The 14549-nt window shown below is 41.0% G+C and overlaps 1 protein-coding gene and 1 long non-coding RNA gene across 4 annotated transcripts in view; one reads left to right on the top strand and one right to left on the bottom strand.

The window, feature by feature from the left end:
- Positions 1-1144: 1144 nt before the first annotated feature.
- Positions 1145-7713, bottom strand: LOC139359866 (uncharacterized). 3 transcript variants are annotated; one of them, XR_011616389.1, is made up of 4 exons: positions 6593-7713; positions 5318-5464; positions 3862-4036; positions 1145-1985 (listed from the first exon to the last, which is right to left on the bottom strand). It is a non-coding gene; the product is annotated as an uncharacterized lncRNA (long non-coding RNA). The 3 variants fall into 3 exon arrangements; XR_011616390.1 differs by lacking the exon at positions 1145-1985 and adding an exon at positions 1993-3095; XR_011616388.1 differs by lacking the exon at positions 1145-1985 and having other exon boundaries at positions 3102-4036; positions 6593-7712.
- The window catches only part of LOC105482982 (cyclin-Y-like protein 1B), a 26944-nt gene continuing 19323 nt past the window's right edge, over positions 6929-14549 (top strand). Inside the window, exons 1-3 of the mRNA XM_071084469.1 lie at positions 6929-7577; positions 8904-8963; positions 11324-11358. Of these exons, the coding sequence (XP_070940570.1) occupies positions 7220-7577; positions 8904-8963; positions 11324-11358 (453 nt within the window). The 5' untranslated portion in view covers positions 6929-7219. The remainder of the gene's footprint in view (positions 7578-8903; positions 8964-11323; positions 11359-14549) is intronic.

Raw genomic sequence — 14549 nt, 5'->3', positions numbered from 1 at the left:
GTCCAAATGCTGTGTACCATGACACTGTCTTCCTCTGATGTATTTATAATGTTAAGATTATGTGGGCAACAGGCAATATAATAGCCCCAACCTTAAATAAAGTTTACTTCGGAATACATCTGACTAGGTAAACTTTTTTAAGCAAGATTTGTTTTACTATAAGTAAGTGGATTATTTCAATGCAATGTGAAGTTCTATTGGGAAAGATAGCATGCTTTGCATGTACAAGTACCTGTCAGTAACAAGCTTTTTCTTAAAATGTAAATGTTTGTAGCCGCTTTGCAGACAGTTATTTTCTAGTGTGGTCTGTAGCCCAATGATTGGAGAACAAGTTACAGACAAAATATCATCATCAATTATTGACAATATTATAAGCAGTTGTGAGTAAATATTTTACATTATTAAAACTGTGCAATAAGAAGATAGTATTTCCGGGCGGGCACAGTAGCTCACACCTATAATCCCAGCACTTTGGGAGGCTGAGGCAGGTGGCTCACCTGAGGTCAGGAGTTGGAGACCAACCTGGCCAACAGGGTGAAACCCTGGCTCTACTAAAAATACAAAAAATTAGCTGGTGTGGTGGCAGGCACCTGTAATCACAGCTACTCCAGAAGCTGAGGCATGAGAATCTCTTAAACCTAAGAGGCAGAGGTTGCAGATCACACCACTGCACTCCAGCCTGGGGGATAAAGTGAGACTTTGTCTCAAAAAAAAAAAAAAAAAAAAAAAAGATACCGTTTCTGTAATGTGATTGCAAACTTTTAATGTATACTATTGGACTTTTTGTATTTTGTATTAGAAAGGTTTGTTTACAATTTGAACATTTAAAATTATGTAAAGTATTTCATGAATCATGCTCTAAGGAAAATGAAAAAAACAATGTTTTGTTTGTCTTAAGATGAAACAATATTAGAAATCTATGATACTTTACCAGAAGAGCCACCAAAACTTGTTAGCTCCTCAATACAATAGGGGCTGCTGTTTCTTTTTTTTTTTTTTTTTTTTTTTGAGTTTTGATATATGCAAGTTTTTATTTATTTATTTATTATTATTATACTTTAAGTTGTACACAATAGCAAAGACTTGGAATCAACCCAAATGTCCATCAGTGACAGATTGGATTAAGAAAATGTGGCACATATACACCATGGAATACTATGCAGCCATAAAAAAGGATGAGTTTGTGTCCTTTGTAGGGACATGGATGCAGCTGGAAACCATCATTCTCAGCAAACTATCGCAAGAACAGAAAACCAAACACCGCATGTTCTCACTCATAGGTGGGAACTGAACAATGAGATCACTTGGACTCAGGAAGGGGAATATCACACACCGGGGGCCTATCATGGGGAGGGGGGAGGGGGGAGGGATTGCACTGGGAGTTATACCTGATGTAAATGACGGGCTGCTGTTTCTTAAAACGATTTAACTTTTCTACAAAGCCCATTTAAAAACTATGATCATCCCTAATGAAACTTCGATGAATTAATCTTAGGACTGTGACATCAGTACAAGTCAGGAAGGAACTAGGACAACACTGTTACATTTTACTGTAAGCGGGTCTGTCTCTCTCTCCTATTCCACAGACAAGATTGTGGCTGTCTGGTAGCACTGATCATGTGGACAGTTAACCTGAGAAAACAGCCAGTGTCTGGCATTATAATCACTCATAGCTTTTACATTTTCCCGGGTTTGTGATTTATTTATTATCTTTTCAGATGAAAGCAAAACACAATGTCCTCTGATTATTCAGAACACAGTCTAATGCTGATGGCCTCTCCATTGCATCCAGTGAGAAAAGAGGCCAGGTCACTGGGGCAGGCTGAATCAAAACTTGAACAGAAGTGTTGTGTGTATCACCTCATTTTCACGCATTTCAAGTGTGCTGGCACCTGACATTATAAACTTTCAACAACAGAATTGTTCAAGAGATGTTCAAGAGATGCTCAAGTAGCTGAGTGACAGTGCCAGGAGGCGCATGGTTCCTGACGAAAGAATCAGACAGTGAAGTCTTCTCAGTTGAGACAGATAAATAGAAAATCTCTTTCTCATATGACTACAGTGATAACAGAAAATATTATAAGAGGATGAGCTATTTCTGCCAGTGCATCATCTTTGAAACTAAAAACTTACAAAGACTCATTAGCTCTTTACTTCTGTTGGAAGTTAACATTGACCTCTAAAGCTGTTTTTCATGGTTTTGAGATGTAACTCCCCCTTATCATACCACATGTTGTTCCCCATGTTTTCATAAGATGAGCGATTGGGGGTATTGCAAGTATTGGGAAAAGAAAATTGAGGTGGCTTAATGTTGCTGTGTTTCAGAAGTTGAAATGTTTTATTATTTATCTGTGGGTTTTTTTTTTTTTTTTGTCTGATTTTTTTGGTTGGTATTTGGTACCATGTAGTGCTATGTCTTCTCCTGAAAAAATGCGTATTTAATTTAGCAAAGAAATATAGTGTGGTAAATAAGATGGCTCATGAAGGTGCATCCTATATTCAGAGATAGGCCATCCCTCCCTGACAGTGAAGAGAGACACTATGTTTATACCGTAATACCACGTAGAGCTAGGGCTTCCCTGATCTAGCTGGGAATTGTTACCTAGACCCAATATTGTTTATTATTAAATCTTGTGGCTTGAAACATCTACGGATTGAAATGGATGTCTTAGTCTAGATTACTATTTTTGACATACATAATTGAAAAAAATGCAGGATGTATATTTTAATTTTTTTAATTTACCATTTTATTTCAAGTCATTGTACCAAGCTCATGAAATGTTTTACTATTTGTCAGAAAAGTGAGGTTATGGCACATGCATTCTAAGATTTAATACACTGTTTTTAGGGAGGTTGAAATACAGTATCCTGAATCTTAAATATTATAGAACTTTTAAACAATTTGGCTTAGTTGGAGAAGGCTGGGGTATATTTAAGAATGTCATGTGTTCTACATCACTCCTTAAGAAACAGATTTTCAGGCTGGGTGTCGTGGCTCACGCCCATAATCCCAACACTTTGGGAGACCAAGGCAGGAGGATTGCTTGAGGCCAGGAGTTCGAGACCAGCTTAGGCAACAGAGCAAGACCTGGTCTCTATAACAAAAGAAATTAAAAAAGAAACATGGTTTTGAGATAATAGTGATAACACTTGATTCTGTTACATATCACACTAAGACTAAATGAAGGTAAGGAAAATCGGTTCTGGAGATAACAGAGACAAAGTAGAGCACATTGATTTCTGATGTAACACACAGTGTTTGAGGAAACTGTTTATGGAAAGTGAAGCCAAAGTACTTTATTTTACGGAGGTACCTTTTAATAACCCAACTGTTAGATGAATAAAGCTTTTTGTTTGTTTGTTTGTTTTTTTAGACAGATGCTCGCTCTGTCACTCAGGCTGGAGTGCAGTAGTGTGATCTCGGCTCACTGCAAGCTCTGCCTCCCAGGTTCACGTCATTCTCCCGCCTCAGTCTCCCGAGTAGCTGGGACTACAGGGGCCCGCCACCATGGCCGGCTAATCTTTTGCATTTTTAGTAGAGACAGGGTTTCACCGTGTTAGCCAGGATGGTCTTGATCTCCTGATCTTGTGATCCGCCTGCCTCGGCCTCCCAAAATGCTGGGATTACAGGCGTGATTCAAAGCAAATGGTACTCATCATTTGGAGTCTGAATGTCCCAGTTCACAGGGTTACTTCTAAAATGTAGAGCACATGCAGCCTTCTGATCAAAGGAGCGTGAGGAGACTACCCCTGCCAGGGCTCAGTTCAGCCCCAGGACCCCATGGCAGCCCATGGTCTTGGTCCATGCTGTGGGAGCAGTACAGGATTTATTCACTCAATAAACATTCGCTAGGGGCTTACCATGCCATGGATCCTAGGGGTCTATAGAACACATCCAGCTGACACCCTCTTCTACCGTAGACCTTCAGTTATTCAAAGACTACTCTCATTTTTTCACTGAAATGTTGTCAGTCATTCTCAGGATAAACATCACTTGCTTCTTTAACCAGTCCTCACTCATTGTGGTTTTCAGTTCCTTCATAATCCAGCAGTCATGGAAGGAAATAGGAGAAGGTGGGAGAGGGTTTTCCAGTCACTGAATGGCAGTTGGGCTTCCAGTACCAAGAACTTTGGGAAGCAGGCCATACTCTTTCAAGGAGTGCATTATAAATGCAGTAATTCACACAAGTATTAAACATTACAACATATATGGACTGTAAGTTTTTGTGGCTAGAGGACTCAATGGTATATTCATGGGGAAGTGAATGCTTTTGTGAGTTTCTGATCCTGCAGAAACACTTTGGGACCACATTAGGCTGCATCACATTGACTGTCTCATGTTATTTCTCAAAATGGTCATAGATTCCGTGTGGTTAAATCACCCATTTTAAAAGCAAAGCCAAATTTATTTCCTATGACCATATTTGACCATATGGTCATATTTCCTATGAACAATATGACTATATTATTTCCACGTTTCCTGTAACTACAGGAACACCTCAGGGCATCACTAAAGAAGTAAATTATGGTTTTGACAAGTATCCACTAATACAGAATCGTTGAATGCTAGAGCTGGTCAGGGCTTTTAAAAATCATCTATTCCAGTGCTGATAATTTGCAAAGAAAGGGCTGAGAATCATAGTGATTACATAACACACCCAAAGTCACAACAGTAGTTAAGTAACCACACTGGGACTCATAACTCCATATCTTGAATTCTAGACCAGAGCTCTCTATTCTAAAGCAATGTTAGAGGTACCCTTTTTAATTATAAGAAGAAGAAGTAAATTTTTATGCAGACTGGGTCTCACTGTGTTGGCCAGCCTGGACTCGAACTCCTGGCCTTAAGTGATTCACCCGCTTTGGCCTTCCACATTGCTGGGATTATAGGCAAGAACCACTTCACACCTGGCCTTTGGAGGGACTCTTGCTTTGTGTGTTCGGGCTGGTCGTCCTGTGTAGTCAGTAAGATGTTTCTGCAGTGTACTTTGGGACCTTTCTGTACAAACTCAGTAGATCCTGTGATTTTTTTTATGCAATAAAATGTGTTACAAATAAATTTGCAATAAAAAAGCTAGACAATTAATTCACAGTTAGTAACCTATGGCCTAGAAAATTTCATTACTTGATCCACACAGGTTTATAAAGAGGTGATTGAAGAAGTAGTCTAAATATGCAGAGTCCTAATTAGCCCCAAGAAGAAGGGAACCACTGAAAGGCAACCTGGGAGGGTATGTGGGGTTGTTCTGAGGCTGTGAAAGCCACTGAAATTCACACATAAGGGGATAGAAAAAGGGAATCCATATCTTTTGAGTACCTTCATGTGCTGAGAATAACTTGGTCTCCGTTAAGATGATGCACCACCTTTGGAGTCAGACAGAACTGGATTGAATCCCAGTTCCATCATTCATTACTATATGATCGTGAACGTGTTTTTAACTCCTCTGAGTCTCAGTTTTCTCACCTATAAAAGATGGGGTTGTTATGAGGCTTATATATGGTACATGTGTAAAAATCTAGACACAATGCCTGTAATTTTGTAAATGTTCAATATACGGAGGGAGGAGTATTATATGTCCCTCATTTAATTTTTAGAGCAAGTTTATAAGATTTGTGTTATTATTCATATTTTTTAGATAAACCGAGGATGAAAAAGATTACATAAATCACTCCAGCCTGGGCGAGAGTGAGGCCCTATCTTTAATATATATATATATCCTATACATAGATTGTTTTAAGATTATAGATAAAATAAAAATGTCTCCAAAATTTAGAAATTTGTTCTGAATTAATCAGTGTCCCTGTTAAATCATTTAAGTTAAAATTTTGCTTCTGATACTTGCTTTAATTGTCTAAAAACTCAAGCCCTTGGACTTGATCCTTCTAGATGAGCAGAAGTCTAACTCTAGGCACTGTTCTTTGTCTGGAGCTATGCACCTAGTACATAATGAAAAGTGCTTACTGTCCCACCGCAGTGGGTCATGCCTGTAATCCCAGCACTTTGAGGGGCCGAGGCGGGTGGATCACCTGAGGTCGGGAGTTCCAGACCAGCCTGACCAACATGGAGAAACTCCGTCTGTACTAAAAATACAAAATTAGCTGGGCAAGGTGGCGCATGCCTGTAATCCCAGCTACTCGGGAGGCTGAGGCAGGAGAATTGCTTGAACCCAGGAAGTGGAGTTTATGGTGAGCACAGATCGCGCTATTGCACTGCAGCCTGGGCAACAAGAGCGACACTCCGTCTAAAAAAAAAAAAAAAAAAAAAAAGAAAAGAAAAAAAAGCAATTACGATCACATTTAAAATCTTATTATGTGTGGTTTTCTCTCCTCTCCTCTCCTCACTTCCCCTCCCTCTCTTCTTTTTTTTTTTTTTTTTTTTTGAGACGTAGTCTTGCTCTGTCGCCCAGGCTTTAGTGCAGCGGTGCGGTCTTGGCTAACTGCAACCTCCGCCTCCCAGGTTCAAGCGATTCTCCTGCCTCAACTCCCGAGTAGCTGGAACTATATGCGCGTGCCACCACACCCGGCTTTTTCTGGTATTTTTACTAGGGACCGGTTTTCACCATGTTAACCAGGATAGTCTCGATCTCCTGACCTCGTGACCTGCCCGCCTCGGCCTCCCAAAGTTTTGGATTACAGATGTGAACCACCGCTCCAGGCTCGGTTTTCTTTTACATAAACCTCTTCCTTTGCTGAAACCATCACATCTTCCTCACAGTGGAGAAACCTGAAAGCTCTCAGCAGCTAGCAATGAATGAAAGGTGGGGGCGGGGCTGCCAGCAGGGCGGGGCCTGGTGAGCCAGGTGCCTAGCCTCCCACCTCACAATGGGGCGGGGGCGCGTGGAGGGTACTCTGGGCCTGATTGGTTCCTGGGAACCAGGAGGGAGCTCTGGCGGTTGGCAGGGCAACCTCCTTCAGTTGGTGGGAAGCAGTGGAAGGAGGAGGAGCTCCGTCTGTGCTCTCTTCTCCGCAATCACAGCTCAGGCTTGTTGCATCTAGACCCGTTCTAAATAAACCAAGCAGGTTCCCAAGGGACCCTTGCAGCCAAGTCAGCTCAGGGGAGGCGGCTGAGGCGGGGTGCGGGCTGCTGGTGGGGTGCAGCCCCATAGCCAGGGGCTTGCCCTGCCAGCGTGCCTTTGCTGGGAAGAGGTGGAAGTACTAAGCTCTGCAGACTTGGAAGCAAGGGAAGGCCCAAGCTGCTGGAGAGGACCCCAGCTACCCCATGGGGAACACGCTGAGCTGTTGCTTCGGCACCAAGGCCAGCCCCAAGCGGGGCCAGCGCAGGAGGTCTGGGGAGCTGTCCTGCAGCGCTGACATCTATGAGACAGCGTCAAGCAATGGTGTAGGCCAAGGCAGAGAGGAGCAGAGGCGCTGCAGATGCAACATGCTGCTCCCTAATGCCAGCCTCAAGCCAAGTCAGCGCAGGGTGCGGTGGGCGGAACCGCCCTGCAGCTATAACCTCGCGGAGGCGGAGGTGGCAGTAGCGCCACACCCTACTGATGTGGAGCCTGCTCAGTCCGATTTGGAAGCCCGCGAGGGCCATGACTTGCAGAACATCAGCGACCAGGAGACGCCCAAAGGTAAGGAGGCGACTGATACTGTTTGCCCTCAGGTGCATCTTTGGCCGCTGCTGACCCAAGGTCCCCTCTAGAAGCATCCACAGCCTCGGGCTCCTCCCTCCTGCCCCTAACCAGCTTTCCTAGGCCCAGGCACCAGGCAGGAGGACTGCCCTTGCCTCGTGCCCAGCCCCCCCACCCCCATTTTTTTTTTTACCTGCTGCATCTGGTGGTTTCTTTCCTCCTCCCTACCCCAGTGCCCAGTTCTGGCCCCTTTCTCATCCCCCAAGGCTAGGCGAAAACTAAGTTTTCAAAATAGAAAATGTATGCTACAGATTTCATTCCTATAGAGGAAGTGTCTTACAGCTCTTCTGTTTAAACTTTGGTTGGCCTCTTAATTCATTTAAACGTTAGAATTATTAAGCTTCATGATGAATGTGCCTTTGTAGATGGAAAGTACTGTACTCTCGGAATATTCACAAATCGTGAAAGAATGAACAAAGACAGTATGTGAATGAATTGTACCTTTATACACAAAGCATGCAAGTACTTGTGAATGTTGTTCCTTGTTTGGTGGTGTAAGGTAAGCCTCTGAGTGGTTTTACACACTAGGCAGTAGATGGATAGTGCTGGATGAGAGCCCAAAATAGACTCTTTATATCATTCTTTAGGATTTACAACACATTTCCATGTATGTCTCATATATCACCCTGTCTCTACAAAAAAAAAAAAAAAAAAAAGATTAAACCTTAGCCAGGTATGGTGGCTTGCACCAATAGTCTCAGCTGCAAGAGGATCTCTTGAGCCCAGGAGTTTGGGGCTTCAGTGAGCTATGCTGGCTCCATGGCACCATTGCACCACGCCAGCTGGGGCAACAGAGTGAGACCCTGTCTCTTTAAAAAATTGTTTTTTCACCAAAACAGCTCTTTGTTTTTACATATTTGACATATTGAGCTGGTGTCTGACAGTAATTGACCACAGCATCACTTGCTGCTTGAGACTTTTCCTAAAATGTGCTGGTAACAGCAGCATAGAGGAGGGTGGTTTTATTGGATAAAAAGGAGGAGGGCATGTATACAATTCATCTACAAGTTGCATCAGTTTATTTAGGTGCAAGTTTTAAAAAGAAGTCCCAGACACAGCCTGGTTTTATTCCACATACGTGGAGAACTTCTGTGATTTTTGCATTCTCCAGTAGAATTGGGACATTGTGTCCTTTATTTTCTTTACATTTATCACTCAAAACTTTTCTCAAGACTGTTAAAAGTGATTAAAATGGATGTGTAGCTTTAAAAAGAATCTTTTCTGCTCATCTAAATTATTACATTTTTCCTTCTTCTTCCTCTACAGGTTTTGGTTCTGAGCATCCAAGGGAAAGCACACTCTTCCTGAGAAAATATCAAATGAGTGGTAAGACAATATTGCTTCTTCCTCCAAGCAAAAAACTACAACCTTTCTGTTTCGTGTATTACAGAAAGTATTTAGAGGAACTCAGATATTAGTTAAAATTTTTCAACTTTTCATATCTTTACGTGTCTTAAATTAATATGTGACATAATTTCCTTTAGTTGTCACTGTTCATGGAAACATGCAGACTTTATGTTTACACATTTGGTGACATTTTTATCAATGCAATTAATTGGCCACATGATTTAGTTTAGTAGTCATGGATTTATGCCTTTTTCTTCATATATCTTTGCCATTTTTCCCTTGCTCCAAAGAGTACATTTTAATGATGAGTGATAGAATTTAGGCTACAGCTTGGATTTCACTTGAACAAATCAAAAGAATCCATTGTTCTAGATTGGATCTGTGATTCTGGCCTCCTTTTTACACAGTGCTCTAACCACACGAGCCTATCACATCCATGTTCATGCTACTCAGAACTTTTTCATTCGAATGTAATGGAAAGGTAAACATGGCCTGTGCTGTTTTCCAGGTTAGCCTTAGTGTGTGAAACTTGTGTAAAGTTTCCACATCCTGCTTGTTTTAGGATGACAATAGAACTCTAGGAGTTTTCTGTACTCCTGCTTATTTTTTGTGACATTCTGTTAAATCTCACTTTATTTTCAAAAAAGTCATACACCATGTTTTCAGTTATTTTCAATAGCAAGAATACAAGAAGTGGGGGTTCTATAATAACATCTGAAGTAATGCCGCACAATAAAACATGGGTTTCTCCCTTGCATTTTCATAGTTTGTGTCGACTTTGCCTGTCTTGAGCTGGTAACTTCTGGTTAGGATTATTGTATTTCTCAGTTTCTTCCAGAGCCATGGGCTTCTCACACACGGAGTATATGAAAGTAGAAGAAAACCTACCCCATGTCCCTGTCTTTTCAGCAGTGGGAAATGTGTCAGTGAGACCAGTTCAACTTCAAAGCAGGAGGCACTGTAGGGAACAAAGTGTGGCCCAAGTCCTCCTTGTAGCTTTTTTTCTTCGGACCTGTGTTAGAACAAATGATTTTGTGTGCTGAGGATGCCATGTTCAATTATGTTGGCACGCTCATTTTAACACGAGTTTCAGATAGGCTACTTTTCAGTTGTGTAAAGACCCATTTATTTTTTTAGCGACATATTAGTAGATGACCCATAAGTCATTTGGGATGCTTGCAGGGATTCTAGTGCATCTAGAGATTGGCTCCCGGCCAGAAACTGGTTCTTAGAGCTGTCAGCTATCAGATCCTGCTAATGAAAGTAAGCTATGTGTAAATGTAGAATCAGAAAACACTACTGCTTAGGGGTTCGTATATACAATAGGTAAATTTTTTACCAGCTAAATTTCTCATCTGTCCTGTATCTTGGCATTTCTATCAAGGAATACCTGAGACTGGATAATTTAGAAAGAAAAGAGGCTTTATTGGCTCACAGTTCTACAGGCCGTACAGAAAGTGTTGTGCTAGCATCTGCTCCTGGCAAGGGCTTCAAGAACCTAATAATCATGGTGGAAGGTGAAGTCATCTCTCACGTATTGAGAGGAGCAAGAGAGAGTGGGAGGTGTTGCCTGCTTTTAAACAAGCAGATCAGGCCAGGTGCAGTGGCTCATGCACGTAACCCCAGCACTTTGGGAGGCTGAGGCAGGCAGATCACTTCAGGCCAGAGTCTGAGACCAGCCTTGGCCAACATAATGAGACCCTGTCTCTACAAAACATTTAAAAATTAGCCAGGTGTGGTGGTGCATGCTTGCAGCCCCAGCTACTCTACAGGCTTAGGTGGGAGGATCACTTGAGCCCAGGAGGTCAAGGTTGCAGTGAACCATAATCACAGCACTGTACTCTAGCCTGGGCATCAGAGTGAGACTCCATCTCAGAACAACAACAACAACAACAAACAACAAACAACAAAAACCCAAGAAGATCATGCATGAACTTAGAGCAGGAACTCACTCATTACCAAGGGGATGGCGCTAAGCCATTCATGAGGAATCTGCCCCCATGATCCAAATACTTCCCAACCTCCAGCATTGGGGACTACGTTTCAACATGAGACTTGGAGGGCACACACATTGCCTAATTTGTTTTGCCTTTCCTTGTGTACATGGGGATTCTTTCATTTTTGTGCAACAGAATATCTGTTAGGTCAAAAAGTAAAACTATATTTTTAGATTTTACTTTATGAGATTCATCATGCCAGATTATTTAAATTATAAATTTTGTTGGTAAGAATTTTTAAAAATGGAATTTTATCTCATATAGTGATAATCAGATGATTAGCAACTACTTTTATCCTATGGTATTTATGCCAGAACTGATTAGTTATTTTTTCATTCTTAGTGCAAGAAAAGAGGAGGAGCTCTCACCTATATTATGTAAGTAAGCTTTTGAAAAGTTAAGAAATTAATTGTTTGAATTAAAACTCTGTCATGATTCCTTGAAAATTTAACAGGGAGTCAGTGCTGTTCGCATGATCATTTTTTGGTGGATTTTCTAAATCTCTTCTATTTTCCTAATATCAGATTTATACTTTAAGTAAGTCAGTCTTTAGCTTACTGTGACCATGTTTAAGGGTGTCTGACATTTAAGTTACACAATTTGGTTGTGATAAAAATTCTGCCTTAAATATTTAATCTTTTGTATTTCAGTAAAATTAAAAATAGCTAAATCCACTTTCTTCAACACTTTCTGCTGACTTCCTGTCGTAGCAGGTGAAAGTGTAGCTTCCTCACTCCACTGTGACCTTATTTCCCTCCCCGTTTCTTCCACCTGAAACACATTTTTATTAAATCACTAATTGATATTTACATGATTATGACCATGAACCTATTATTCACTGCTGAGTCAGGCAGTATTCTGACTGTGCCTCCTCCTTGTACATCCTTCATTGTTTCTCTGAAATAGTTCTGAAATCTGAACACTTCTGCACTTCTCCCAGATAACCCCCCTTTTCCTAGTCCATGATAGCTCATAAAGCCAAATGCGACCATTAGCCCCCAGCTGGCCTCTTTGTTTTCACATCCGTCATTATTTTGTGTGTGGAATTAATTTTCTGACTACGTTCCTTTGCCTCTTTTTTGACAGCTATTCTTCCCCAAGTGTTGTAACATTTGTCACATGCCTATCAAAAATAGTATTTTATCTACTAAAACATATGTTCCATGTTTTCTCTGGAAGCAACTTTCCTTGGCCTTTAGTTATCCTCCTCCAGGACAGACTGTGTTTCCCTAGGCTGCCCTGAGCCTGTTTGCCTGGGAGCCCTCTCTGAACTCTTCTGTGACCACTCACGTTGGATCCCTGAGTCCTAGACTGTGCATTGCCCTCTGCCTTGTGTTACTCCCCAGTGGTGCTGGAGCACAGTTTCTGAGGAAAAGCCCATGGGCACACATGTATAGAGATCTAGCCTCTCTCAAAACCCCTCCTTTGTTATAGGGTATAAAATCCTACAGTGAAAACTAAATTTCATGGTTCTGAAGACATTTCTGTATTGTGTTTTCATTATACTGTTCTTGAAACTACTACCATTGTGTGATACATCATATGTAACACATTTTTACATTTCTCGAGCTTTTTAGGACCTTCGCTATTCCTGGGATTCTGAAATTGTATAATACAGCTTCGTGGGAACCTTTTATTTTATTGTGGCCATTAAGCCTTCAGACTATCTCTTTTAGAGAATTGTCCTATTTTCTCTGTTTTATTATTATTATTTTAATATTCTTACGATTCAGATATTGAGCCTCTTAGATCAGTATTTCTGCATTGATCTTTAATTTCTTCCCCTCCTATTTTCCAATTTGTCTTTTGCTCTGCTTCTTAGAGATTCTTTGACTTTCTGCGCTAACCCTTCTATTGACTTTTTTTTTTTAATCTCCTGAAGGAGATTATTTTAAGATTTTTTAAAAAGTTTTGCTCCTGAATTTTTACTGGTCCCAGGAATTCCTTTTTCCTGTTATTTTGAACTCTTATTGGAGACTTCCCTCAGGTGTGTGGTGGCCTTTGGCTTTCTCTATTTGGAAGCAGGACCTTTGTTCACTGAGGGGTCTCATTGTGGGGATTTGGAGGTCAAGCCAGCTTTTGTTTTGGGGGACCTCAGTGTATCATATGAGGGTATGAGGGTATTTTCTTTGCATTGGTTCAGTTTTCTTCCAAGAAGGGTCTCCCAATTTTCTGCCTGGGCAGTGCAAGCATGGCTGCTGGCTTTCCAGAAGCAGGGTTGGGAAAGAAGGTGGAGTTTCACTTTGTGTGTGCAATTTATTCCCATTTCCCAGGTTTCAGCCCTTGTAGCTCTGAGCCCAGAAACCCTCAGGTATAATATATCCAGAGAATACACATCCAAATTCCTTATAAGATGGGAGGAGAGGTAGACTTTCCAAATTCCTTATAAGATGGGAGGAGAGGTAGACTTGAGGCTCTAAGCACAGATTTACAGTTGAACTTGCTGGTCTTGTATATTTCACACTACCTTCCCAGGTACCATGTGCCTCTGATTTTGGAGCCTGGGTTGGGTTCTTCAAACAAGATTGCTTGTTTCTGTTCCGGTCACTCCCTGCCAGCTCCAAAGTTGTGCTTCCATGTCAGTTGTCACTCCTCTATCTGCTTTTCAACTTGCAGCATTGACTCAGAATAATCTGCCGTCTATCCTGTCTCCTGGTCCTGTATATAATGTTTATTTTATGACTAATGCTAATGAGATTTCAGAAGGAAGAGAAAATAAATTTCTGGTCAATCCATCATATTTAATCCAAATTTAGAACCCATATATAAGTGTAAATCTAAGTTTAAATTTGATATAATTATACATTAATTCAGACAATTTCTATTTTTACCTACAATAAGCATATTACACTTTTCCACTCAGGCCTTGTGTAAGAATTCTATTCAAACTCCATACCTGCCATGTGGTCCTATTGCTGTACAACATAGATGGAACTGTTTTTGTTAGTGCACAAAGTGTTAGAAATTTTTAAGTTAGCTAAAAGTCATTAATTATTTTTAAAATATCTGAAACATGTCTTGTGAAAAAATGGGGAGAAAAAAGTGATCTTGAGAGCTGGGCATGTTGGCTCACATCTGTATCCCAGCACTTTGAGAGGTTGAGGCAGGTGGATCACTTGAGGCCAGGAGTTCAAGACCAGCCTGGCCAACATGGTGAAACCCTGTCTCTACTAAAAATACAAAAATTAGCCCGGCATGGTGGCGCACACCTGTATTTCCAGCTACACAGGAGGCTGAGGCAGGAGAATTGGTTGAACTTGGGAAGCAGAGATTGCAGTGAGGTGAGTTCAGGCCGCTGCACTCCAGGGTGAGAAACAGAGCAAGAATTCAAAACAAAAACAAAAAACAATATATGTTCATTATATGAAATTTTAAATAGAACAAAATGGGGACAGATATCATCTAAAGCTGTACCAACTAGACTGTTTGGGTACCTTTTTTTTCTGTTCTTTTTATTCTCATATATGGATTTTTTCCTCAGAAACAACTTTTGTTATGGTGTAGTATTATGCTGTATTACCCCTAATAGTAGTGACCTTAAGGGATACCTTCTTTCATTTGGAATGAA

This window comes from Macaca nemestrina, chromosome 18 (genome assembly GCF_043159975.1).
Source record: "Macaca nemestrina isolate mMacNem1 chromosome 18, mMacNem.hap1, whole genome shotgun sequence".
Taxonomy (NCBI): domain Eukaryota; kingdom Metazoa; phylum Chordata; class Mammalia; order Primates; family Cercopithecidae; genus Macaca; species Macaca nemestrina.
This window is presented reverse-complemented; position numbering and strand designations above follow the sequence as displayed.